Below are 25,468 nucleotides of genomic sequence, written 5' to 3' on the forward strand. Positions count from 1 at the left end.
TAAAAATAGAGCACTTCATAAATGAGAGCCATAAAGAATAATTAACTGAATATACATTTTGGTATAGATTTGTTATTATATGTCTATGCTGATTCCTGAAAATACCTAAAAGAAGATTTTTCTTTAGTTAACAAGCTGTAAAAATAGGCAAATACGGTTTCTACATTCACTTGTATCTTCTAGGATATAGAAACTAATCAAACACTATGAATATTATTGATACATCCATCTATTTTTAAAGTATACTTACTATTTAGTGGGTTTTCTTTTAGTGGGCAGTTTGTGTGCACTTTGAAAAGCAAGCTTGTTCCCTATGAGTATTCATAAAATCCCTGCAAGAATTTGGAACAAAAAAACTCTCCTAAAATAGGATTGTCTCTGCTGCCAAGTAAAATGGAAGTTCTCCTCACTCGGCCAGCTACCAACTCTGAGGCTAGCTCCTTGTCCCAATTGCTGCTGGCTCCTCTTAAACCCTTTTGCATCTGCTTTCACTCCACCGTTACATCCACACTCGGTCTCTAAGATCTCCAATGAGTTCCTGATTGCTACCCAGTCTGGGTAATACCTCTATCTGCAATTCTACCAACATCTCAGATGTCAAAGGCTTGAAACTAAAATCAACTTTCAAATAAAGGCTCAACATGTTAACACTCCCTGCTGCTTCTGCTCCTGTATCTTTCCTAGTAGGAATGATCGCCATTTTCTCATCATGGTTCCCTTGTCAAAACTCCTAACTGTAGTCTATTTCCTGTAGGAGGAGCTGGGGATGTTTCTTCTTTTTCACTCCATTTCTCCCTACTTTATTCCTGATTAATATTAATTTTTTGCTGAAGTGTCAAAAACAAAACAAATTAAAGCAAAAGTAAAACAAACAACAAAAAAACCCAAAGCCCCAAACATTGCTAAAATCTATCCTTCCAGATTCATACTACCACTTCAGAGGTTTACACATTCAGTTCTTTTCACTATGTAATTTTTTTTTCCTAACTCTGGATTTTTTTTCATTAGTTTTGTGTTAAATTTGCCTTTTCTCCCCAACCTTTTCCTCATCTTGTTTCAGGTTACTGGTGTTTTGCAAAGCGTCTCCTGACAGCACTGTGCCATTGCTTCACTGTCCAGTACTTGGAACTTAGTCTCAGGGAAAGTCCCGCCCTGCCCCCACCCCGACCTCGGCACCAGTGTCTCAGAGAGCTTCCTCCCAGAGAATTTTTAGATGTTTTGCATCTTGCTTTTCCTGTTTCCATTTTATTTCTTGAAGAAGATTATTTTTTCTAAGTTTTATTATGCTATTTGCCTGCATTTTAAGAAAACAAATGTTTGTTTTGATCTGGTTCTTTGCATTAGAGGCTTTCTTCAAATATCTAGTGACCATTTCCTGACCATTAGCTTCTATCTGCTATCTCAGTAACCCACCTAGATATTTTTAGAGCTCCCCAAATTTTGCTGTTCTCAGTCATTCTTATGCTCTTTTGGACTTGCACTTTTTTAACAGAACCCCTTTCTGTTACTTCAGTGATGGCCTGGAATGCGTCCATCCATATTGATCTATCATGTTTACAAAGAAATCCCCTTACTCTTTTTTTTTTTTTTTGTCAGTTGTGGGGCCTGAACTCTGAGCCTGGGGGCTGTCCCTCAGCTCTTCAGCTCAAAGCTAGTGCTCTACCACTTGAGCCACAGCACCACTTCTGGTTTTTTCTGCTTATGTGGTGCTAAGGAATGGAACACAGGTCCTCATGCATGCAAGGCAAACACTCTACCACTGAGCCACCTTCTCAGCCCCAAGCTTTAAATTCTTTTTTTTCATTGTTGTTGTTTGTTTGTTTGTTTTCTTGTTGGTCGTGGGGCCTGAACTCTGGGCCACCTGTTCCCAGCCCCATGAAATCCCCTTACTCTGAACAATCCTTTTGAGCTACTTCTTCACTGCCAGAATTTTGTGTTCTTCCATCCCTCTATCTCTGCCCATGCCTGTGCACACATGCAGACTGGTCCTTGGGCTTGAACTGAGGTCCTGGGCGCTGTCTCTGAGTTAATTTTCTCAAGTCTATCACTCTACTACTTAAGCCACAGCCCTACTTCCAGCTTTCATTGGGTACTTCACTGGATAAGAGTCTTACTGACTTTCCTGCTCCAGCTGGCTCCAAATTGTGATCCTCAGATCTCAGCCTCCTGAGTAACTAGGCTCCATCTTTTTTCTATACCAAGTATTCTATAGTGGCCCTTTGCAAACTCTTCCCACCACCAGCTCACATTCTCGGGTCCTGTGTAGTAGATTCCCTGCTAAAATAGCTGCCACTGAAGTAGGGAGGTCAGGTCTGGCCAGAGTCATATTGGCCACATGGTGGATGGTAAGGTCTGGCATCGTGTCTCCATGCTAGAGAAAGGTGACACCTCTGCCTCCCAGCTGATGGGCGTGCCCGAATCCCTGGATGCAAGGGCCTGCACTTGGCTGATGGGTTACTGGACCTGTCAGTCCAGTGCCTGGAGCTAGGAATTTCCTGTGACCTGATCCTATTTCGGTGTGGAACAGCAGAGACGCCATCACACCATGCCACGTGTCTCCATGTTCACATCCTGTGTCCAGTCTCCTGACTCGTCTCAGATCACCATGGCATCCCAATCCAGCTTTCCATCTGAGCTGGATTGGTTTGTTTGAATTGTTTTTCTTTCTTTCCCCTCTGGCCTATTTCCTAACTGTATTAAAGGTATTTGTGGGCTTCAGGCTTTTGTAACAATGGGCTGCCTACAGACTGCCAGGGCTCTAATAAAGAAGCCAAGATCGGTCCTTCAAAATTCTCACCTTACACCCCCACCTTGTCCTGCTTTGACTCTTTACAAAGGAGGAGGAGTTAGTTTTCTACCCATCTGATACAGGAGATCATGCACAGTAACACCAACAAACATTTAATTAACAAAATAATAAATTGAATACACATTTCTTAGAAGTATTTTGCTGCCACTATGTTCCTGTTACTTATTTATTTGAAAGGTTATTTCCCCTTATTTTTCAAATCATAACCCACTTTGACTGGCAAAGATATCAACTCTGAGATTTAATCATACATGTTTCTCTTTTTGTTATTGTACACTTTGATAATGATGATTAATTTCAACATAATTTGAAGAAAGATGTACAACCAGAATTAAGGAAACCCAGTCTCTTTGAAGTATACTTAACATGCCACAAATTCTGCATTAGTTATTATAATCACAGATTCTGGTTCATTTTTAAACTAACATTGTCATGAGACTCAAAACTTAAAACTCAGTCACACAAACAGAAAGAATGAAAATAACAGATACTGTTATTTGCTTTACAATGGTGAAATACAATCCTGTAAGAGAGATGGTAGAGTTCCAATGTGGGCAGTTATAAGGCAGTGCCATTGTTGTTCACTATGTGAAGAGATTGTGAAACTTTATATCAGCAAATAGCGCATAGATAATCTAATAGGCTCTAGTTGAGACACTGTTCAAGGCTATTCTCAATAATCCTAGTTATTCTTTGTAAAGTAACAAGTTAATAAGGTACAACAAGGCTATTTTACAAAGATATTTCTAGTCTTATTTTAGAGATTATAGCTTATTAATATAAAACTCTAATGTTTTCAATTTATTTTGAGTATAAAAGGAATATTGGAAGGTGCCTGGTTATAAAATTCTTGATGGTACATAATATCCTATGGAACTAAACATACCCCTTGTATGCAGTTGTGATCTCAGAAATCCCAATATTCATAAATTAACTTTATAAAACTGAAATAGTATAGATTTTAATGTAGACAAATATTATCAACATGCATCCATCCAAATCTTTACAATATCAGTGGAATTCACAAGGGCATCAGTTATTAATTAATCCACAAATGGTGCTGGAGTTTCAGGTTTTCTCTCTCCTCCTCCTCCTCCAACTCCTCCTCTTCTCTCTCTCTCTCTCTCTCTCTCTCTCTATTTGGCCAGCTCAGGGCTCCATCCCTGACCTCTTTTTCCTCAAGTACAGCACTTCTAAAACTTTAGCCACTGTGCCACTTCCAGATCTTTCTGTTATTAATTGAAGATAAGAGTTTCACAGACTTTCCTGCCCAGGCTGACTTCGAACTGTGATCCTAAGATCTCAGCTTCCTGAGTAGCTGGGATTACAGGTGTGAGCCACTAGCAACCAGCTCTCTCCTTTTCATACCTATTAAAACCATATATCTGTAAAGCAGAAAGTAGTGACTGCTCAAAGCCTTACTTAGAAAAGGTTTTACAATGGAAATGCTGTATATATAACAATAAAAAGGAAATTCTAAGAAAGACTGTATGACACAATCTCTAGAAAGTGTCCCGGCACTTCAGGCAAGTACAAAAGATGAAGAGATGTGACTGATAAACTGGAAAAAGTTAGGAAATCTGTTTTATGGGAATAAGAAGGCTCAAAGACATTTTGGAGGAATTGAAAGTAGATAGTGGCATTTCAAAATTCTGTGAGAAAATCCATGAAAACTTTAATACTACTCCTTCTCATGATGTAGTCTTTGCTGAAGATAGAATTGCTGACAGAGAAATAAATTTGAGATTTTTTTTAAATTAAGAGATACATAGAGAGAATAGGAAAATCCAACTGAAATCTAAGCCCTAGAAAAATGTAGAAGACATGTTGTAAAGTATAATGACTATGACTTTTACAATCCTCAAGATGAAAGAAACCATCTTTCAAGTGTGTCTCAAGCACCATAAGTTTCTAGAAATCATTGTGAGAGACCAAAGCAAAACTGCTTAATGAACAATGAACAGGACTCAGAGACAATTAAAAAAAAACATTCAGAGAAGAAAGTCAGGTCAATAAAAAAGAACAATAATTACACTAACAGCAGACTTCTCTACAGGAAAAATCAGAAATCCATTGAATAATAGCTCTGAAGGACTGGGAAACAATCAGTATTACCATGTAAACACATTCCTAGAATCTTATCTTTCAAGGTTGACAATAAAATAAGAATATTTGCTGGAAACAAAAACGATAGGTTAATCATCAAGAGACCTTCATTTAAAAACAAAATGGAAAAGCATTGTCTTCAAAGAGGAAGGAAAAGGACTTCTGAAATATGAAACATAAAGAATGTTTCTAACAATAAGTATAACATTTACTCTGTGAGGTTTACAAAGGAAGAGAAAAGCAACCTAAGAGTGCTATGATCATAACTAGAGAGAGACGTGAAAGTTACTTACATAAATAGTTATTAATTTAACATGCATAGTAAAATCCAAGGTTAACGACCATTAGAATAGAAACAAGATAAATAAAATTGAAGGAAACCCCTAAATAATAACACAAATAAGAAAAAAATCCTTTAGTAATAAATTAAAAATAAATCTAAATGCACCAATGATCACAATAAGTGTAAAGAGGTTAAATTCTACCAGAATTGTCAGAATTAGTAAGTTAATAGTGATAATAATAAACTTATTACTGAAAAAGCATATTTGGTATTTTTAAGAAATGAAGCCAAGGGAAGTAGGTGTGATGGCACACACCAACAGTCTCAGCCCCCTCAGGAAGGGGAAAAGGAGATCAAATTTCAAGACAGTCAAGGTATAGCTAACTCAAGTTACTTCAATATCCTATCTAAAATCAAATTAAAAGCAAAGGGGACTGGGACCATGGCTTAAGGCGTAGAGTGCTTGCCGAATTCCAATACTGCAGAACAAAAATGCAAACTAACAAATGACAAACCCAAACCCAAGGTTGACAAATAAGACACATTAGAAAGTTTCTTTGCAATTTCGCAAGGTTTAGAAAATCTATTCTGAAATTTTTCTTTTATTGCTTCTACATTCATCATTAGTTGAGGATAACCAGAGAGAACTGACTCAGGAGAAGTAATGATTATGTTGCCCCTCAAAATGAAGGCAAAACTACACGGCTTCTCATGCACGTCAATAGAACAGAATTTTATAATAAGTTCCTGTAACCATATGTAGGCACACATCTACTTAAAAGAAATATATTCATGCCAACACCACCATCTACAGAGGCGCAGGTGGAAATCAATACTTAATCCAGGAATATTTGCTTATCAATAGTTAGAGTACATGAATATCATTAAACTGTTATAATTTTAAGTAATATTCAGAAAGGGCTGTGACTTCATGATATGAAGCAGTCCTTGACACTCATAATTCTTAAGCACGTTCTTTTATCATTTTGCTGATGTATGTTCTATTTTAAAATAGGAGGGATAATGGATATGCTTCCTAAACCATAAATTAGGTTTTATATCAGAGCCTTGTCGCACGGTGACAGGTGACCTGAGTTGCCGCCACGGCCTCCTTCCAGCTGCTTCTCAAGGAGAGAGGGTCAGTCTTAAAGAAAGTGAGGAGCTTGCTGAATCCCTCAGGAAACATCTCGGGACCATAATAACATTTACTGCAAGCCATAATCATTTTATGTTCTCTCTAACAGCTTAAAAGCAGAACTATACTTTGCTGTCACATGGATTTTCATTAATCAAGGGCATTTAAAGTTTGAATTGATATCGTAAATTTAAAAGTCTAGATACTTCTGATTTGTGTGAGCCAAGTCCTAAAATTTAGAGAAACACAGTACCTGTCAGGGTCATTAATTGGCTTCATGAAAACAGAACCCACACGAACTTCAGGGGATATTTCTAGTGAGGTATATCTTTAAGCATGATTAAAAAGAAAACCTGGAGCATCTGGCATAATTTCAAAGACCAAGTAGTACACACACGTGGCCAACTGTTATAAATAACACCAGAATATAAATCAAAGCCACATTCCACTGTAAAATAATATTATAATCAAATCAGTAGTTTCTATAGGAATGAAAAGCATTTGAAACGTGCCAAATCAATCTGCTTCCTATGTGGGTCACTCACTGCTCTCTATGTAAAATTAAATGTTAAATCTGAATCTTTAGCATGTAACAAGATACAGACCTCTTCTCATAATATAAAATAATATTCAAGATGCAAACAACAAAGTTATCGTCCATGAGTAAGCACACTGTGACTAAGAAATACAGTTTTAAAGTTTTTTTAAGTTATTGTACATATGACATTTTAAAGTTTCAAGTAAAAAAAAACTGAAAAAGAAAAGAATTCTCAGTCACTCATGATCTCCACTCCCTAAGGTCCTCCCCCAAAGTCCCCAAAGGTGGAAAGAGAAGGAAATGCAGGCTCCTTAACATGGAGGTCAAGGTCCCGAGTGATCCATCTTAGGTGAACTTCCTCTAGCCTCAATTCCCAGTGTTTCACATCAGAAAACATGCTGTACATGACTCTGTGGCTTTACTGACTATATTTTCTTGGCTTAGTATAAAAGGATTCCCAATCTGAACCTACTGAAATACTTCTTGGTCTTAAAGAGCTATGAAGCTATGGTACTTACAGGTACTTATTCCTATACGTTTCTTCCCTAGTATTTTCAGCAGAGACACTTTGATAATACCTCATTAAACAGATCTATTATTTCAACATTCATTTGTTCACAACTTACTGATGGCCGCGTCATATCTTTCAGGACAGTGATACAACAATGAATGTAAAGTCGAAGCTCTCTGACCACAGAGAGTTTCCTATCAGATCCTTTTGTCTTCGTGTCCCTTTAAAGACATTGTAATGTATACAAATTTTATGTTACACAGAGAGGCCTTTGAAATCCCTCTGTGTTGAGTGTTTTATTTAAAACAATTTACCCTTGTGACTCAATTTTTCCACCTATAAAACTAGGATATACCATTAAATACATGATATTCTTAGAATAAGAGATAAACAGCACAGGGCTTAGCACAAATAGCAGAGCAGAACAAAACAGTCAAAACTTACACAGCCTATGATTACTAAAGGGAATAGAATGTATTGGCAGGAAAACAAATGCTAATGCTGATCTATTCATTTAAAGAATATGATAGTGGTAATGTACATGTCAATCCTTATCTATTTGTTGAAAGCATACTATCATGGCAGTCTACATATTAATCCTGATTTATTTATTTAAGGATTATTATACTAATAGTCTGTATGTGGAAAACAAGTGTTAAAACTTGTACAGCTCATTTATACTATTGGGGGGGTAAGAGCCACCCATCGATGGTACTTTTGGCACTAACAACAAAGAATTTGGTTTTGGATAAGCAGAGGGGAAACTCAGAGACAGGCTAGAGTGTGGAGCTCGTCGGCTTTGCTTGTGTTTTTAGGGGTATGTGTGAGCAAGGCCTCTCCACTCATAGGGAGCGTGATGGTGCCAGCCATAGTGCTGTACAGCGAGAGGGCAGTTACCTGGAACCCTGTGGAGGAAGAAGCTCGGGGGTTCCATTCTTCTATTTCCACACCCACTCTTTCCTCCAGCTGGTATAAGTCACCAGCCAGTCCCACCTGTTGGATGGACCATTATCTCTGCCCTCACCTTATCTGGGTCACCATCTCCTCTTGCCCATCTCCTGCTTTCTACCACGAAGCCCTGCAGGCTGCTGTAGACCCCCTATCTCAGTGATCCTTGCTCTCCAAATTCCTCAGTGGCCCATCGGCATGCAGTGTAGGAGCCAAAGGCCTCCTGCAGGCTCTCGGCCCACACGGTCCCACCAGCTCAGCTGTCTTCCTGCTTCTTTCCCTTGCAGCCATCCTGGTCTCCATGTGTCCTTCATCACCACCCCACTCTCCCATTTCTATCAGCTTCACATGGCACCAGAAATGAAAAACGATGACAACAAACAATACGCTTCTTGCTTGTCTTCTAAGGTTTTTGGAGCCTTCATACTTTCCTATTGCCCCAACTCCTCTCCTGCCACGGACCCCACCGCTTCCCATGACCTTCTTACAATGCACCTCCGAGAGTCCATACCCCCTTCTATGTGGGAAGCTGCGGCCTTGCCCTTCGGCCGCCCTGACCCGTGGGCTCATGCGTGACTTGGCTGCTGACGCCCCACGCAGACGGCCAGCACCGCGGGTGGGCCATGGTGGCGCTCACGTCTGCAGCCCAGCCTTCTCTGATGGCTGAAGGGAGACTGTACCGTCCTTGCTCGGACTCAACTAGGAATCGGGTCTGACCAGAAGGCTAGTAGACAAAATAAACTAGTACGCTCACCTTGAAGACGCTATCATTTCTTGGGGAGGAAAGGAGGGTAAACGGAACAAGAATTCATAATATCTACCCGTAAAAGGGAAGCTTCTGTACCCTCTTACCAGGCATGAGTGAAAGTATCGAATTGATCAGGGACTGGTCACTGACGTGAGTCTTAACACTTGTGCAAGGCTCGGGATAGTGGTGTGGCTGTCAATCCCAATCCCGACGGGCCAAGGCAGGGTGATGCTGGGTTCCAGGCAAGCCCGGACAGCGCAGTGAGCCCCAGGCTCTCAAAACAAGGTTGGACGTGTCTCAGTGGTAAAGCATTTGCCAAGTTTACCCAAGGCCCTGGATCGGACCCTCGGGGCTGCCACAGGAGCAACCAAAACCTTAGCATCATTGATAAATTCATAGGCGAGAAGTGCTTGGGTAACTTTAATTTCATTCAGCATGGTATTTCTCATTCCTCATATGATTAGGGACCATTCTTCTCTCTGTTTAGAATTAAAAACACTAAATACTAGGCCGAGCACTGGTGGCTTACATCTGTAATCCCAGATACTCAGCAGAGGCTGAGATCTGAGGGTCATAGTTCCAAGCCAGTTTGGGCAGGAAACTCCATTAGACTCTTATATAAAATAAACTACAAAAAGAAAAGAAAAAAAGCTAGAAGTGGAATTGTTATAGCAGAGTGCCTGCCTTGAGCAAATAAAAGCTCAGGAATAGTGCCCAGGCTTGTCCCAGGACTAGCAAAAACACACACACAGACACACACACACAGACACACACACACACACTCACACACAGGAAAACAACCACTAAGTATGAAAGCAGCAGAATCTCACATTTGAAGGAGCCTAATGCAGCTTTCAGTGGCTTTCTCAAAATATATCCCTCACTGTAGAAGTGGGAATGGAATTCAAAATTCTGCACGAAAACACCCTGCCAACAATGAATGCTTTTTCTGGCAAAGCTATCCTTCAGAAATGAGCAAGAAAGAAAAATTTCCCAGACAGACAAAAAATAAAGGATCGTATCACCACTAGGCTGTTTTACATGAATTGTTAAAGGGATGTCTTTAAGCTAAGATAAAGGGCTGTTAACTAATAGTGAAAACATATGAAAGTAAAAATCCCAATAATGTGCAGAATACATTCCATAGAAAGAATTCACCAACATTCTAGGGGTGCCAAATAAATAGTTTTATCCTTATTATGCACAAAGCAGAGGAAGACAAAAGCATTTAAAAAATTGACTGTAGCAGCAATAAATTAAGGGATATAAATTTAAAAATGAAATGCACATTTTTATATCAAAATCATAAAATGTAGGAGGAGGAAGGAGGGACATTGGAGAGTTAATGACAAGTTATTACCACCTTCAAGTGGCCTGTAAGCAGATTGGATAGTTTATGAAAGTCTCATAGTGACCACAAAACAAAACAGAAAGTTCTAGAGTAGTTATATAAAATTACAGAATCAAAGCACACTACCACAGAAAACTACCAGTCCACAAAATATATGGAAATAGGTGCTGGTGGCTCACATCTGTCATCCTAGCTACTGAGAAGGCTGAAATGTGAGGATTGTAGTTCAAAGCCTACCAGGGCAGGAAGTTCCAGGAGACTCTTATCTCCAATTAAACACCAAAAAGCCAGTGCAAAGCTGGAGCTCAAGTGGTAGAAGGCCAACTTTAAGCAAAAAAGCCTCAGTGCAGGCACAGAAAAAAATCAAAATCAAAATTTTTAAAAGGCCTATAAAATAATCAGAAAAATTTAAAAATGAAAATAGTAAATCCTTATCTAGCAATACTTACTTTGAATAAAATGGCCAATAAAAAGACATGGCGTAAGGGGTTGAGAAGGTGGTAGAGTGCTTGCCTTGCATGCATGAGGCCCTGGGTTCCATTCCTCAGCACCACATAAGCAGAAAAAGCTGGACGTGGTATTGTGGCTCAAGTGGTATAGCGCTAGCCTTGAGCTGAAGAGCTGAGGGACAGAGTCCAGGCCCAGAGTTTGGACCCAGGACAAAAAAATAAAAAAAAATTACATGGCATAATTGAATATAAAGACAATAAAAAACAAGATTCAATTACATATTGATTACAAAAGATTTTCTTTTTTTATATATATCCACATAAAGTAATAGAAAAAAAGAAAGTTCAGGTAAACAGACATACAAAGAGTTACAATAAGTTTTAATTTGAAAATACAAAGAAACAAAGAAAATCACTATGTAATGAAAAGGGGGTTAAATTGCCCAGACATAAATATTGTAACTATATTTGTACCCACCTAACACTGAAAAGCATTCAAAGCAATTACTAAGTGATCTGGAGAAAGATATAGATAGTATATGGATACACATGCATATAAATTCATACATATAAATATATATGTATACTACATATTTTCATATTACATATAGGTATATATATATACACACACACACACATATATATATTATGTATACTACATATTTTCATATTACATATAGGTATATATATATACACACACACACACATATATATATATATACATGCACACATATTATAATAGTAGGAGAGAATCTATCAATGTTGATTGAACTACACTTTAAAACAAGTGGACCTTACACATAGCTATAGAATATTCCATCCACCATAAGCAAATACAATAAATTTTAGGGGCACATAGACCATTCTCATAAAGAACCAGAAAGCCTTTGAATAGGTCAATAGTGAGTACTGAATCAATAACAAAATTCTTCCTCATCAAAGAAAAACCCTAGGATTAGATGATTCACTGCTGATTCTACTAAATATTTAAAGTTAAACCAATACCAATAATTCTTCTCAAGCTCTTCCAGAAACATCAAAGTAGAGAAAACACTTACAAACTCATTTTTACAAGGCTTGCATTACACTGATGCCACAGCCAGAAAAGGACACCAATAATCTGATGAGCACTGATGTAAAAATTCTCAAACATGTCAACCATCCAAATCCAAGAAAATAATGATTCATCACGACTGAAATAGGATTTATCATTGACATGTCAAGATTTCTCAACACACATGAATCAAATCTTATAAACCACTTCAGCAAAGCGAAGGATAAAATAATGTGATCATCTTGGTACAAGTAGAAAATGAATTTGATAAAACTTAACATCTGTATATATATTTAAAGAATTATTTTTTGGGTCTGAACTCTGGGTCTGGGCGCTGTCCCTCAGCTCTTCAGCTCAAGGCTAGTGCTCTACCACTTGAGCCACGGTGCCACTTCCGGCTTTTTTCTTTTTTCTTATGTGGTGCTGAGGAATGGAGCCCAGGGCCTCAGGCATGCAAGGCAAGCCCTCTACCACTGAGCCACCTTACCAGCCTTATTTAAAGAATTTTAACAAGAAGATCCCACATAACAAAGCAGTTTATAAATACAGTACATTTTGGTACACATTTTGCCCCTGTACCATTCTCACCCCCTTTGCATTACTTTTCTTAATTTTGTAATATATACCATGAGTTCTGGCTCTCAACAGAGTTTTGTGTATAGAGGCACATCAACATAATAAAAGTCATCTATGAGAAACTCATAAGCAGTGTGAATGGCAAAAGTTTAAAAGCTTTTTCTCTAAGATTTGGGATAAAACAAAGATTCACTCTTCCAGTATTGGAAGTCCTTACTAAAGCAATTATTCAAGATAAATAAATAAAACACATCTCTGTAAAAAGAGAAGTATAATTATCTCTATCTGCTGATGAAATTATTTACATATAGAAAACCCTAAAGGTTCACCAGAAAACCATGAGAACTAATGAACTAGTTCAGTAAGTTTGAAGAACATGAAATCAACCTATAAAGAGCAGTGGCATTTCTATATTTTAATATAAACTAATCAGAAAGGAAATTAGGAAATGATCCTATTTCTTCTCTGCTTTTTGGCTAAGACCAAGTGAACAAAGCAATCACATTTAAAATCACACACACAAAATTACATAGGTATATCATTAATCAGGAAAGTAAAAAGTTCATATTCTGAAAACTTAGCTGATGAGAGACACTGAAGAAAAAAAAAAGCTAATGGATAGCTCTTGTTCATGGAAGCATTATGAAAATGTCTAAAAGCAATCCATAAATATAATGCAGTTCATATCCAAATTTTAATCCCATTTTCCACAATAATAGGAAGCCCTTAAATTCATATGAACATACATAAATACACAAATAATTCTGAGCAAAACAAACTCCAATCCCCATTTCAAAACAATGATATTTTAATCAAAGAACTAGAGACTAGCATAAAAACAGATATAACCCAATGAAACAGTATAGAAACCTACCCATGAATTTACAATCAACTGAATATTCACAAAGATGCCACAAACATATATGGAAGAATATTCACTAATTCCTGGGGAATAAGCCAGGATTGTTACATACAAAAAACTGAAATAAGCCCCCTATATTACATCCTATAAAAAGTCAATTAGAAATGGATTAAAGACGCAGCAGAGCATTGTGATACATGCCTGTAGTGCCCAAAACTTGAGAGTCTGAGGGCAATCCCAGCAAAGGGTAACATGAACTCCATCTGGATTACAAGTGAAAAAAAGGCAAAAGGACTAGAAACATTGCCCTAGTGATGGAGCCCTTGCCTAGCAACAGAAGGTGGAGTTCAACCCTCAGTGTCATAATAAAACAAAGACAAAGACTTAACTATCAAACCTGAAAAGATAAAAATATATGAAGAAAACAAGGAAGAACTCCAAGGCATTGGTAGGCAACGGTTACTTGAATATCCCCAAGAACCAGGCGAAAGAAGCAAAGTGGGACAAATGAATTAACATCTTTCTAAAGAGCTTCTGCAAAGCAAAGGCAATCATCAACCAAGTGAAAGCGCTATTGACTATTTAGCATGTGTATGGCTTATAAATATTTTCTCCACTGAGTGGCAATAGTTAATATTTAAAATATGTAAGAAACTCAAGTAACTTGATGGCAAAAAAAAATCCACACTGAGTTAAATAGAAATGAACAAAGGATTTGAGCTGCCATTTCTCAATTATAAGACCTACAAATAGCAATTAGGTATATTTAAAAATTCTCAGCATTGCTAATTGTCAAGTAAAAAAAAATGAGACATCTCTTCACATTTGGTGGGAAGACTTTTATAAAAAGACCAAAGATAAATGTTCAGATGAGGGCAAAAGGGATACTTTGTAGGTAATTTATGGAAAATTGTTTGGAGGCTCCTTAAAAAGAGAGAGAAAGTTTCCAAACAACCTGGTAGCCTAATTCTAGATGTATATGGGCAAGAAGTGAAATTACTCTGTGGGAGGAATATCTATTGTACATCCATTGCTGCATTATTCACGGAAGCCAGGACCAGGAAACAATCTGTATTTAGCAGTGGATGAATGGATAAAGAAAATATGAAATATGCATACCTTAGCATACTGCTTAGTCCTATAAAGAAGGGAAATCCTACAACTTGAATGAACATGTTATGCTAAGTGAAATAAGCTAGGCATCAGCAAATACTTCTTGATCTTACTCAAGGAATTTGAGAAAGTTGAACTCATCGAAACACAAGGGAGAATGCCAGGTTGTGGGGAGAGAGGGAATGGTTAGATGCTGATCAAAGAATTCAAGTTTCAGACCAACAGGAGACATAGATTTTTTTCATCATACAGTAGAGTAACTATAGTCAATAATGATTCGTATTTCAAAGTAAGAGAAAATTTCAAATGCCTGAAGTCTAAAAAATGTCAGAGGTCATATATATGTTAATTACTTTGATTTAACATGTTAATTGTGTTAATGTATCAAAACATTACATTCCACTCCATGAATGTATGTAATTATGGCTTGTGGATCCAAAAAATTAACTATAAATTTAAAAAGTAAATACAAGCCTCAACGACCACCACCAAAAAAGGAGTACATAGCAAAATAAAGAACCCAAAGCTATGTTACAAACCTAGTATATAAATCTCAACAAAGTATTATATAGCTAATCCATTAGTTGGACTATTTTAATTGGCACACATATTCTTAATATTTTTCTGACAAAGCGGATTTCTTTTAGTGTTTGGAATTAGTAAAAAACAAAAATTAGAAGCAAGGTAAGTACAATGATTGCTGATTCTCTGCTAACCCAGAGTTAATATGGGCCACAGGTAAACTCTCTGAAATGAGAAACCAGAGAAGAGTTCCTGGGGTGCTGAGTTCTATGACATTTTTCGGGAGACAGGTCTCTGTGATTCTGTGGTTTCTTAAGGCTTGAGGGTATTTAGGAATATGTTTTTTTTCTTTTTTTAACTGTGAGAGCCATAGATTATTTTCTGTTTTTTTTCTTTTTCTTTTTTTTTGGGGTCTGGTCGTGGGGCCTGAACTCTGGGCCTGGGCGCTGTCCCTCAGCTCTTCAGCTCAAGGCTAGCACTCTACCACTTGAGCCACAGCGCCACTTCCAGCTTTTTTCTTTTTGCTTATGTGGTGCTGAGGAATTGAACCCAGGGCCTCAGGCATGCAAGGCAAGCCCTCTATCACTGAGCCACCTTTCCAGCCCCCTTTCTATTTTTTTTCTTTCTGAAATCTTTTTGCATTTGTTCTTAAGAAAATTGGGGAATAAATTCTCCAGCAGCCTGCAGAAAGTTGATGTCATTTGTATAACAGATGTGAAAAGACTCTACTAATCCCCATTTTTTTCTGATTTTACTTCTGCTCTTTCAGTAGCCAAACTCTTCTTCCTTCCTTGTTTTAGCCTTTTTTTGATCAATTTTCTCATTCTTAGCTCTCATACATATATTTTTTAAAATATAATTCATGGTAGAGTTTTAATAGGGAGGGGAAAGACTTGAACTCAGTACTAGTACTTGCTAGACAAGGCTGTAGCACACTTGAGCCATGTCCCAGCCCTTTTTGCTTTATTTTTTAGCTGGAAGTACAGGCATGCACTACCATTTCTGTCCTGCTTTCACTTATTAATATTGTGTGTATGTGTGCACATGTGCACACACATGTGTAAAAATAGACTTTACCTCTCCTCAATTTGTAGTACTGTATGTAAAAGTTTGTTTTCCAGTATGATATTGCTTACACTTGTTTTCTATCTTGTATGCTAGTGGCTGAAATATTTCAGGTAATTGTAAGTAACAACATCTTGTGCTTCAATTTTTTCGAATGAGTTACTTGCTTTATTTTGTGTAAAGAAAGAAACAAATTATTGCTGTGGTGCCCCGCCCCCCATGATGCCCTGCCACCAAGCTCATGTGCTAAGTGCTGGTGGCACTATTGGGGGAGGTTCTGGAAGCATTAAGTAGGACCTATCTGGTGGAAGTGGGACACAGGACATGTCCTTGGAGACCGTGTCTTGTCACTGGCTGCATCTCTCTTTTTCTCTGCTTCCTGTCTACCCTGGGTGAAGAACCTTCCAGACACAGCATCAACCTACCTAATGTCCTCACAGGACGGGTCCAGAAATAACATGTCCAGTCTATCCCACACTGGGCCAACTAACCTTTCCACCGTCTGTTAAAATAAAGCTTCCCTCCCTTATGTAGTTTTGTCATCACTATAGAAGAGCACCTGTCAGGGATATAAAACAAAGCATTGGATGTCAAATATTTGACTGGATTAATACTGCCCACAAAGCAGTTTTCTGCAGAGAAGCATTTGGGGTTTTGAGTGTGGAAATGCTATCAGTATATTGTTCAAAACAAAGGCATTCAGGTCAGTGGACAATTATAATAACAATATTTCTCCTATCAGCAATATCCTCTTCTAGTTTCCACAGCAACACAATCAATTTCCCATTACAAAAGCAGAGCAATTTAAGCCAAGACTAGGGAAAATGAGGAGTATCTTTGTAGATTTAGAGAAAATTAGAAATTAGCCTATATAACTAATCTGAGAGCATCTATTTGATATTCATAATTAAGAGCAAAATGAAAAATAAAAAATACAAGATTTTTAGCTGAAGGTAAAACAGATTTAATAGAATACTCATTTTCCTTTTTTTAAAAAAATGTCTTACAAAGATCTAAAAGATTCCAGAACTGCTACTAGAAGAATGGTATTTAATTACAGCAGTTGAGCTAAATTAAAGCAGAAACAAATGACAATTAGAAACAAACATGTGGATGACCAATGAATGGTACATGAATAATCTATATAAACTCCATTTGTTTGGATTAATGCACTTAGTTACCAGTTTATATATAGTGATTAGATACGATTGTTTTTACTTAGGTTTTTAGTATTCACTTGCCATGCATTGACTATTCTCAATAATTATAACAAAACAGAAATATCAATATGGTTAGATGTTATGTTCTTTTTAAAGCCTTCCTAAAAAGTTAAACAAAAAAAAAGCTCATCTAAAATTTCTTGAATACATATAGCAACCTAACATAAAATAATGTCCATGGCTGGGAAACACCTTTGTCTAGAACAAACACTTCAGGAGAAGCACTCTTCCTAATTGAATTCAGTAAATTTGTAAACCAAGGTGAAGGCCAACAAAGTCGTTAGGCAAATACAAAAACAGAACTTAGTGACTCCTAAGCATTCATATGCTTTCCTGAGGACATAATAATTCACTCTTACTAGTGGCTAAAATGTTGAGGTCCTTCACATGTGCCACCTAGGACATCATGTTGGCTGTGTGTGTGCTTACATTTCAGGCACATCTCAAGGATCCTCATGAAAGCCTGGTGAAGCTGTGGGAGTTCTTCCATCCTTGGATATAGCGGCACTTGAGGCTTTGCCTGTTTAAATCCATACTCACACACTGATAGAGACCGAAAGATATTAACTTCGCGGAAACCAGTGTAAAGAACACTGCAAGTACTTCACTGAAGATTTTCCAAGACTTTTGTGCTACTATCTGAAAACCAGCATCTACTAACAAATGCCTAGGCTAACTTTCCCAAACAAGATTTTATTATTGTGAGGTAAGAACAAATCAATTGATCATTGAGAAAAAAAATCTGCTTATTTATTTTTCAAGTCTCAGGAAAACAGGAACTAAAGGGATCCCAGAATGATTTTAATGAGTAAAAATGACAGTGTGAATGTTTGAAAATAATTTCTCTGACTTCCATAAAAATTTTTATTGGATCATTATTCCAGTTTAATGTGCTATCATTCAAATTTTCAAAATTCACTGGCTAAATAGCAAATATGCAACTAGGTCAGCATGAAAGCTAGCTGTTGGCCCTAGGCTGAAACAAATTTATTCTTCCTTATAAAATGTGAAGGAATTCTAATATATCTTTGAAAGAAATAAATGAAAGCAGTCATAAATTTAAGCTTTATGTGCAAGTAACAAATCCATCTCAGCAAATGAAGCAGAATGCTCAAAGTACTAACTACCAGAGTGCTGAATGAGAAAGAAACATCAGTATATGCCCAGCTAACATACCAGGGAGAAAATGAATGTGAACATAAACATATTTTAGTGGAAAAAATTATGAAGAAATTGTTTCTATAATCTAATGGTCTTCAATAATGCTCATATGGTAACTCTATCAATACCCTGTATAAATCAATGGTACATGTTTTCAAGTATAAAAATGCTGCTAGCACAATGACATAGCTTATAACTATTAAATAAGAAATAATTTTCTTTTAGTCCATGGCCTAAGAAAACATGTACCACGAAGGTTTATACCTACTCAGTGAGATTTTGAATGGCTCAGAAATGATGAGGCTGAGCTTGTCATGTCATGAATAGCTTCATGTGCCAGCTAGGGGACAGACTGACATTGTGGGATTTTGATCTGCCAATTCTTGACAGTTGGTGCAGCTAGTCTACTTTTAGACAATTAATCTAGACAGAAAAACACATGTCCATGCAAATGCTTGTTCATGGCAGCTGTTTGTCTGAAGCCTAGACACAACCCAAATGTCCATCAACAGGAAGTGAACAAATGGTGCTATGTCCACATGAATGAAATACTTTTCATCCTTACAAAGGAATGATGTATTGATATACGCAGCAATGTGGAAGATCTCAAAATAACTCAGAATATAGCAAAAGTATATTTTGTGTAGTTTGATTTACATAGAATTCTACACAATGAAAATATAGTGTCAGAAATATCATTGGTTAATTGGAGAGAGTATGAGGAACTACACAGAGATATAAGGAAACTTGGGGTACTGGATATACTCATTGTTTTGATTGCTGTATTGACTTCACAGTCAAAACATCATTTTCTAGCTGGGCTAACACCTGTAATCCTAGCTACTTAGGAGGCTGAGATCTGAGGACCACGGTTCAAAGCCAGCCCAGGCAGGAAAGTCCATGAGACTCATCTCCAATTAACCATTAGAAAACTGGAGTGGTGCTGTGGCTCAAGTGGTAGAGCACTAGCTTTGAGTTAAAGAGCTCAGGGATAGCACCCAGGCCCAGAGTTCAAGCCCCATGACACAAAAGAAAAGAAAAGAAAGCATAGTATGTTATTAACAGACTTGAAATTATTGGTTAAAATATTTAGAATAAGTAGTAGATAAAACTAGGTGTGAAGGTGGTATACATCAGTAATCCCTGAATTTAGAAGGCTGATGAAGGGGGATCTTAAGCTCAAGGCCAGCCTGGGCTACATAGCAAAACCCTGCCTCAGCACAAAGAAATAAATGGAAGCAACATGAGCCCCAGAAGAGGATGAGGCAGGAGCTAAGAACTGGCAAACCCCAGCAAACAGGATCTATGATTTTGCCCACTGTCTATGCATGTGTCTTATGAAGACATTTTAAAATAAATTTCACTTTGAAAAAGGAGATTTTTTTCAAATTTGACAACAGACATTATGCTGATTCTTCTATCATAAACTAGATATACATTTTGAGTTGTTTAGCCACTACTTTCACAAGTTTCAGCAAATTAATTACAATCCATTTTACTTAATGGCAAATGTAATTTATGCGGAGGCGAGTGACCTGTTGTCAGAAAGCCGGGAGTAAAATTAACAGGATAAACTAATTATTCTCTAGGATAGTTAAGCTTATAACATAACAAAAATTGTCAGGATCAGCCAACCAATAATCCCCTTCCAGAATGTGTGCTCCACTTTTAGAGGACCTAATAGACTGTGCTCTCTTAAAAAGCAACTAAGGGATTAAGGTCAGTTTCCCAGTACCTGCTCCTTGTTTGATCTTTCTGGCTAAATCTTGGTTTAATTTGGAAAACTCAGTTGGGTTGAAATGTAGATTTTTGCCCATGTGTAACTGATTCCATTGCCTCCCTTGTCACTGCTGTATTAGCTCCTACAGTGGCTCAAATTCTTCTCTTTCTTGTTTTGTCTGTCATGGGGCTTGAACTCAGCCTAGGCATTGTCCTGAGCTCTTTCGGCTCAAGGCTAGCACTCTACCACTTAGAGCCACAGCCCCACTTCTACTTTTATGGTGGCTAATCTAAGAGTCTCAAGGACTTTCCTGCCTGGGCTGGCTTTGAACTGCTATCCTCAGATCTCAGCCTCTTGAGTAGCTAGGATTACAGGCATGAGACACCAGCACCAGCTGTGGTTCAAGCTATTCTGCCTTTGACAGGAAGAGCTCTGGATAAAGCTGGCATTTGCACTACATAAGTCATCAGAGGCATGTTAATGTGTCCACATGTTCCCTGAGGAGGTGCCAGGTGAAGACTTCAGTAACTATGGTCTGGTTTCTGATTCCATTTTACAGAATAACACCATTCCTGTAACTTCATGATAGGATCAAGTGCTGATTAGTTTCAAGTTAATTTTAAGTTATCTTACTCATAAAAACAAAGCAAATAGTAATATATAGAAAGGCCCTTTTATCTGAGTTCTTAGTCATTTAATCACCTATCTTTTGTGTGTGTGTGTGTGTGTGTGTGTGTGTGTGTGTGTGTGTGGTGGTGGTGGTGGTAGTGGTCGTGGGGCTTGAACTCTGGGCCTGGGCGCTGTCCCTGTGCTCTTCAGCTCAAGCGAGCACTCTACCACTTGAGCCATAGCACCACTCCCAGTTTTTCAGTGGTTTATTGGAGTCTCATGGACTTTCCTGCCTGGGCTGGCTTTGAATTGTGATCCTCAGATCTCAGCCTCCTGAGTAGCTAGGACTGCAGGCGTGAGCCACCAGCTCTGGGCTATCTTCTTTCCTTTAGTGGTGAATATGAAAGAAATATGGAATGGGTGCAGATGAAGTGAATTACTTTTACCAGATGAATTGGGGTTGAACAATCAAGCATGCTCCTGAGCATTTTTTATGGTCAAGATAGTTGGTAAAGCATCAAGGGAGTAAGAGAACAGAACATTCATATTCTCTATTTTGTAATAGCTCTTTTTGATGCACTTCTGAAATGCTTTTTTTCCCAAAGAAAATAGAAGATAATTGATATATGTAAATCAGTGAGTATCTTTACAAACTAGTGAAATCATTGGCAAATAGTATATACTATTTGCTTATGGAACTTCAGCAGTAAATAAAGCATAGGCAGATTATTCATCTTTGTTGAAAATTTACTTACATTTGTCTATACTATCTATAACTATCCTTGTTTCTATGTCTGATTACTACATCATAAAACGTTCAAAACTATTTTAAATTCAGTATTAAATTCAAATAATTGCTGTGTTCATGCTAAAACATTTAGCAATGTGTCGTTTTGTTCCATTTCATAAAAATGCTACAGCTTTACCATGCCATTTAGACTTTTAGAAAAATACAAAGTACAGGACATAGATAATTTGGTAAAGAATTTATCATTTGTCTCAAAGACTATTAATTCATAGCTGCTTTAATTTAGAATAGACACTCAGAAATATAGTTCTCAGGGCTGGGCAAGTGGCTCTGGGGTAGAGTTCTTGCCTTGCATGCATGATGCCCTGGGTTCAATTCCTCAGCACTACATAAGCAGAAAAAGCTGGAAGTGGTGCTGTGGCTCAAAGTGGTAGAGCGCTAGCCTTGAGCTGAAGAGCTGAAGGACATCGCCCAGGCCCAGAGTTTCCGGCAAAAAAAAAAAAAAATATATATATATATATATATATATATGTATATATATAGTTTTCTGTGGAGTTTCTCCTAAGTAAAAGCCACAAAAGAAGGTAGTTTGTGATGATCTGTCTTGTGTTCATTATTTTATTTGGCATTTATTATATAATCATATTTTTCGAGAATTACTTTAACTCATATTATGTTGATGACTTCAAAGTGAATTGGTTTAGAAGTATCATTCTAAATTATAAATTATTTCTAGAACATGTTTTCAATTTTCCCCCAAATGATAGTAACTTTGGTAAATAAATAAATGCCTGGATAATGACATATTAATTTTTTATTTAGTGTATGATTCTTCTGCATTCAGGAAAAACCTAAAATTGGCCTACTTGCACTAGGCATCATACACAGGCTTGCTGTATACTGACTGGTAGGAACCTCACAGTAAAATAATTAATAAACAAGCTGGTTTTATATGCAATGGAATAGGATAAAACAGGTAAACACATTTCTTACAAGAGTTTCTGCTATTACAGATATGCATTACCGAAGAAAGACCATTCTACAAAATGGCTAATGGTAAAAAATCAAATATATGGGAGAAAAGAATATTGAAGAAACCCTGAAAAAAAGCAACTTTGTAATAAAAGCAATTAACACAGTGAAAATAAATTCCTGAGTTTTAGAAATTAAGTTCTGGAGTAAACATATCTGAAAATACGATGGGAAGAAGTGTTCCAAGGAGATATAAAGTCTATAAATGCAGAGTAAAAACCATATTAATAAAAGACACTGCTATAATATACCCATTTTTGCAAGTGATTTATATGATCATTTTTATTTCCACTTCATCTACTGCTGAAAGGTCACCTGGTAAAATAAAGTGAACTTTCTGAGTATGAATTAACAAGAAGAATTAGTTTCACTAACTTCTAAAGCATATTACCAAGCCAAAATAATTAAAACTTTGTGACATGGGCTAAAAATTTCTCACTAATGTCTCTGACTAATGCATGGTATTATAATACAAAACAGACAACACAGTGGGAAAACAAAACATTACTTAATAAACATTTTTGGTAAAACTGAATAGCTCCCTGAACAGCAGTGTTTTGAGATCTTTCCATCATTTTGCTTTCTCAAATTTTCACAACCACTAATTAAACATTTAAATGGGAATTACTCAGGATGGTCCAAAGAGTCATAATTTTAACTTCCCCAGATAATTTTCATTTCTGCTTGAAAACCACAGCCTCAGTTGGTTTCAACTCTTTCAACCCCTTCTTAACCGATTTAGCAGTGCAGGAGGCAGGACAAAATTTTTAACAGGTATTTCTGGTTTAAAAAAAAAGTAGAGAATAAACTTTTAAGGCTCTTGAACACTCTCTATCCTGCCGTTGGTCCTCCTCAAGTGTTATGATACAGTCAGGAAAACTTTCCCCTGGAGGCTTCCCAGAGCCCGACTCTTCAGGTCATCCAGGCCTGTATCCTCACAGCATCAACTTACACAAACAGCAGTGACCTCACTCATGCTATCAAATGAACTGAGAACTGGAGCTAAAAAACTCCACCATCTTCACACACCTGTGGCTATTCTGAATTCCATATTAGGCCCAAATTGAATTTTCAAAAGTCTACATACGTGTATTACATCTATTTACTTGCATACAAAATCCAATTTACCCAGATATCTTTTATCTTTTATTAGCACGCACTTGGCTTTCCCTAAAATTGTGTGCATGTGCACACACACACACAAACACACGTGTTAATGTCTGTGTGTTTTACTGAATATTGAACTCTTGCAAGTATTCTACCACCTTGAGTCATACCTCATGGTTATTTTGTGTGCTTTTAGTTTGTTTTTTAGATAGGGTATCATGCTCAATTTGCCCAAATTGGTCTCAAACCATGATTTTCCTTACCTCCATCTTTCTAGCAGGTGGGATTACAGCTACCACAGCTAGACGTTAAAATCTTTTATGGAAACATTTGCTGCTTATATTTTAAATAATAATTTATTCAGAGTCTGTGTCTTAGGGCCTCTCTCTTTCTGTATCTCACAGTGAGGTAGTTGAAACTGCTTGAGAAACACATTTTATAACTACATAAATTCTCAAGACAGGTGTCAAGTCAGTAGCCACCTTTGCTTCGGTCTACCGGAGTCAAGGCTGTTTAACGAAATAGGAAGGTTACACAAAATTCTCATGCATGGAGAGGAACCACTTCCCTATGCTTTGAATCGTTACCTGGCGATGGTATCCAGAGTATCTTACTTTTTATTGTCACCGGCACTGGGAATGACACGTGAGCTGTATTTCTGGAGCTAAAACTTGAGGTTTGTATCTGGCTGACTTGGCTTAAGGCCGAGGCACTGCCAGGTGCCAAGGCTGCGGGAGCGGGAGCGCGGTAACGAGCTGCGGGAGCGTGAGTGAGCGCGGTAACCCAGTGAGTGAGGGGTGGCTCCGGGCCGAGGGTCGGCTCAGGCCGGCTGCGCCGGGGTCTGCGGGCTCTGGGAAGGAGCCCGGGCTGCGTGGCCGGAGGCGGGGCCGTGAAGGGCGGTGCTCCCGCAGCCCGGGCCGCGGGACAGTGCTTGTAACTGGGCGCGCACGCCGCCCACCCAGGGCTGTCTGGCCGCCACTTCCGGCCAGACGCCCCGGGACGCGGGGCCCACCAACCTCTCCAGCTCGATCCCCCGGTTCGACACGAGGGCGCTCAACGGAGGAAGGTCACTTACGACTGAGTTTTTCATCATGGCTTTGACTGTGAAGCCCTCAGACACCAGAGCGTGCGGCTGGTGCACCGGGAGCGGCTGCGGGGCCAGCAGCTTGGTCCTCTTCGGCATCTTGTCGGGGCATTTGTTTAAGCTCAGGGTCTCCTTCTCTGCCACCATCTTCCTAAAAAACTGTCTCGTTGTTACCAAAAAACAGTGTCGTCAGGACCAGTGGGGTTTTCGGATGTGAGAAGGAGTTGGGGGAAAAACGTAGGAAGGCGCGGTGCTGGTAGAAGTTCGCCCCGCGCGGTGCCCAGGTCGGTCCCGGTGTTTGGCAGCTCCGAGGTGAGGGGAGTTGAGGGGAGGGGAGGGGCGGGAAAAGGGCCGGACCGCGACTAGAGCTGCAACAAGCTTCCAAAGGCAAGCCTCCCGGTTGCTAGGCGACTCGTCAACATTGCCGGGGAATAGTCCCGCCCCTTCGTGACGCGCGTTTCCTGGGCCTGAAGCCGGAAAGGGCGGCGGTCGGCGGCGCCCTGAGGAGAAACTGCGCGTTAAAACTACGACTCCCGGGAGGCGCCGGGACGGCCGCGCACGCGCATTGCGCCGGCCGCACGCGCGCGGGAGGGGCGGCCCGGATGACTTCTCCCTGAGAGAACCGCTGGTGGCGGCGCGGGCGAGCGCCAGCGCGCCTAGGTCCTGCTCGCCCAGCCGCTGCCACCTGCAGTGACCATGATAGGTACGTGAGTGCCC

The 25,468-nt window shown here is 38.6% G+C and overlaps 2 protein-coding genes across 2 annotated transcripts in view; one reads left to right on the forward strand and one right to left on the reverse strand.

The window, feature by feature from the left end:
- Pacrg (PARK2 co-regulated) overlaps positions 1 to 25,164 on the reverse strand; it is a 384,427-nt gene extending 359,263 nt beyond the window's left edge. The window contains exon 1 of the mRNA XM_013024542.1: positions 24,743 to 25,164. Within this exon, the coding sequence (XP_012879996.1) occupies positions 24,743 to 24,898 (156 nt within the window). The 5' untranslated portion in view covers positions 24,899 to 25,164. The remainder of the gene's footprint in view (positions 1 to 24,742) is intronic.
- A 192-nt stretch (positions 25,165 to 25,356) lies between these two features.
- The window catches only part of Park2 (parkin RBR E3 ubiquitin protein ligase), a 1,020,418-nt gene continuing 1,020,306 nt past the window's right edge, over positions 25,357 to 25,468 (forward strand). The window contains exon 1 of the mRNA XM_013024525.1: positions 25,357 to 25,454. Within this exon, the coding sequence (XP_012879979.1) occupies positions 25,448 to 25,454 (7 nt within the window). The 5' untranslated portion in view covers positions 25,357 to 25,447. The remainder of the gene's footprint in view (positions 25,455 to 25,468) is intronic.

This window comes from Dipodomys ordii, unplaced genomic scaffold (assembly GCF_000151885.1).
Source record: "Dipodomys ordii isolate 6190 unplaced genomic scaffold, Dord_2.0 Scaffold77, whole genome shotgun sequence".
Classification (NCBI taxonomy): Eukaryota; Metazoa; Chordata; class Mammalia; order Rodentia; family Heteromyidae; genus Dipodomys; species Dipodomys ordii.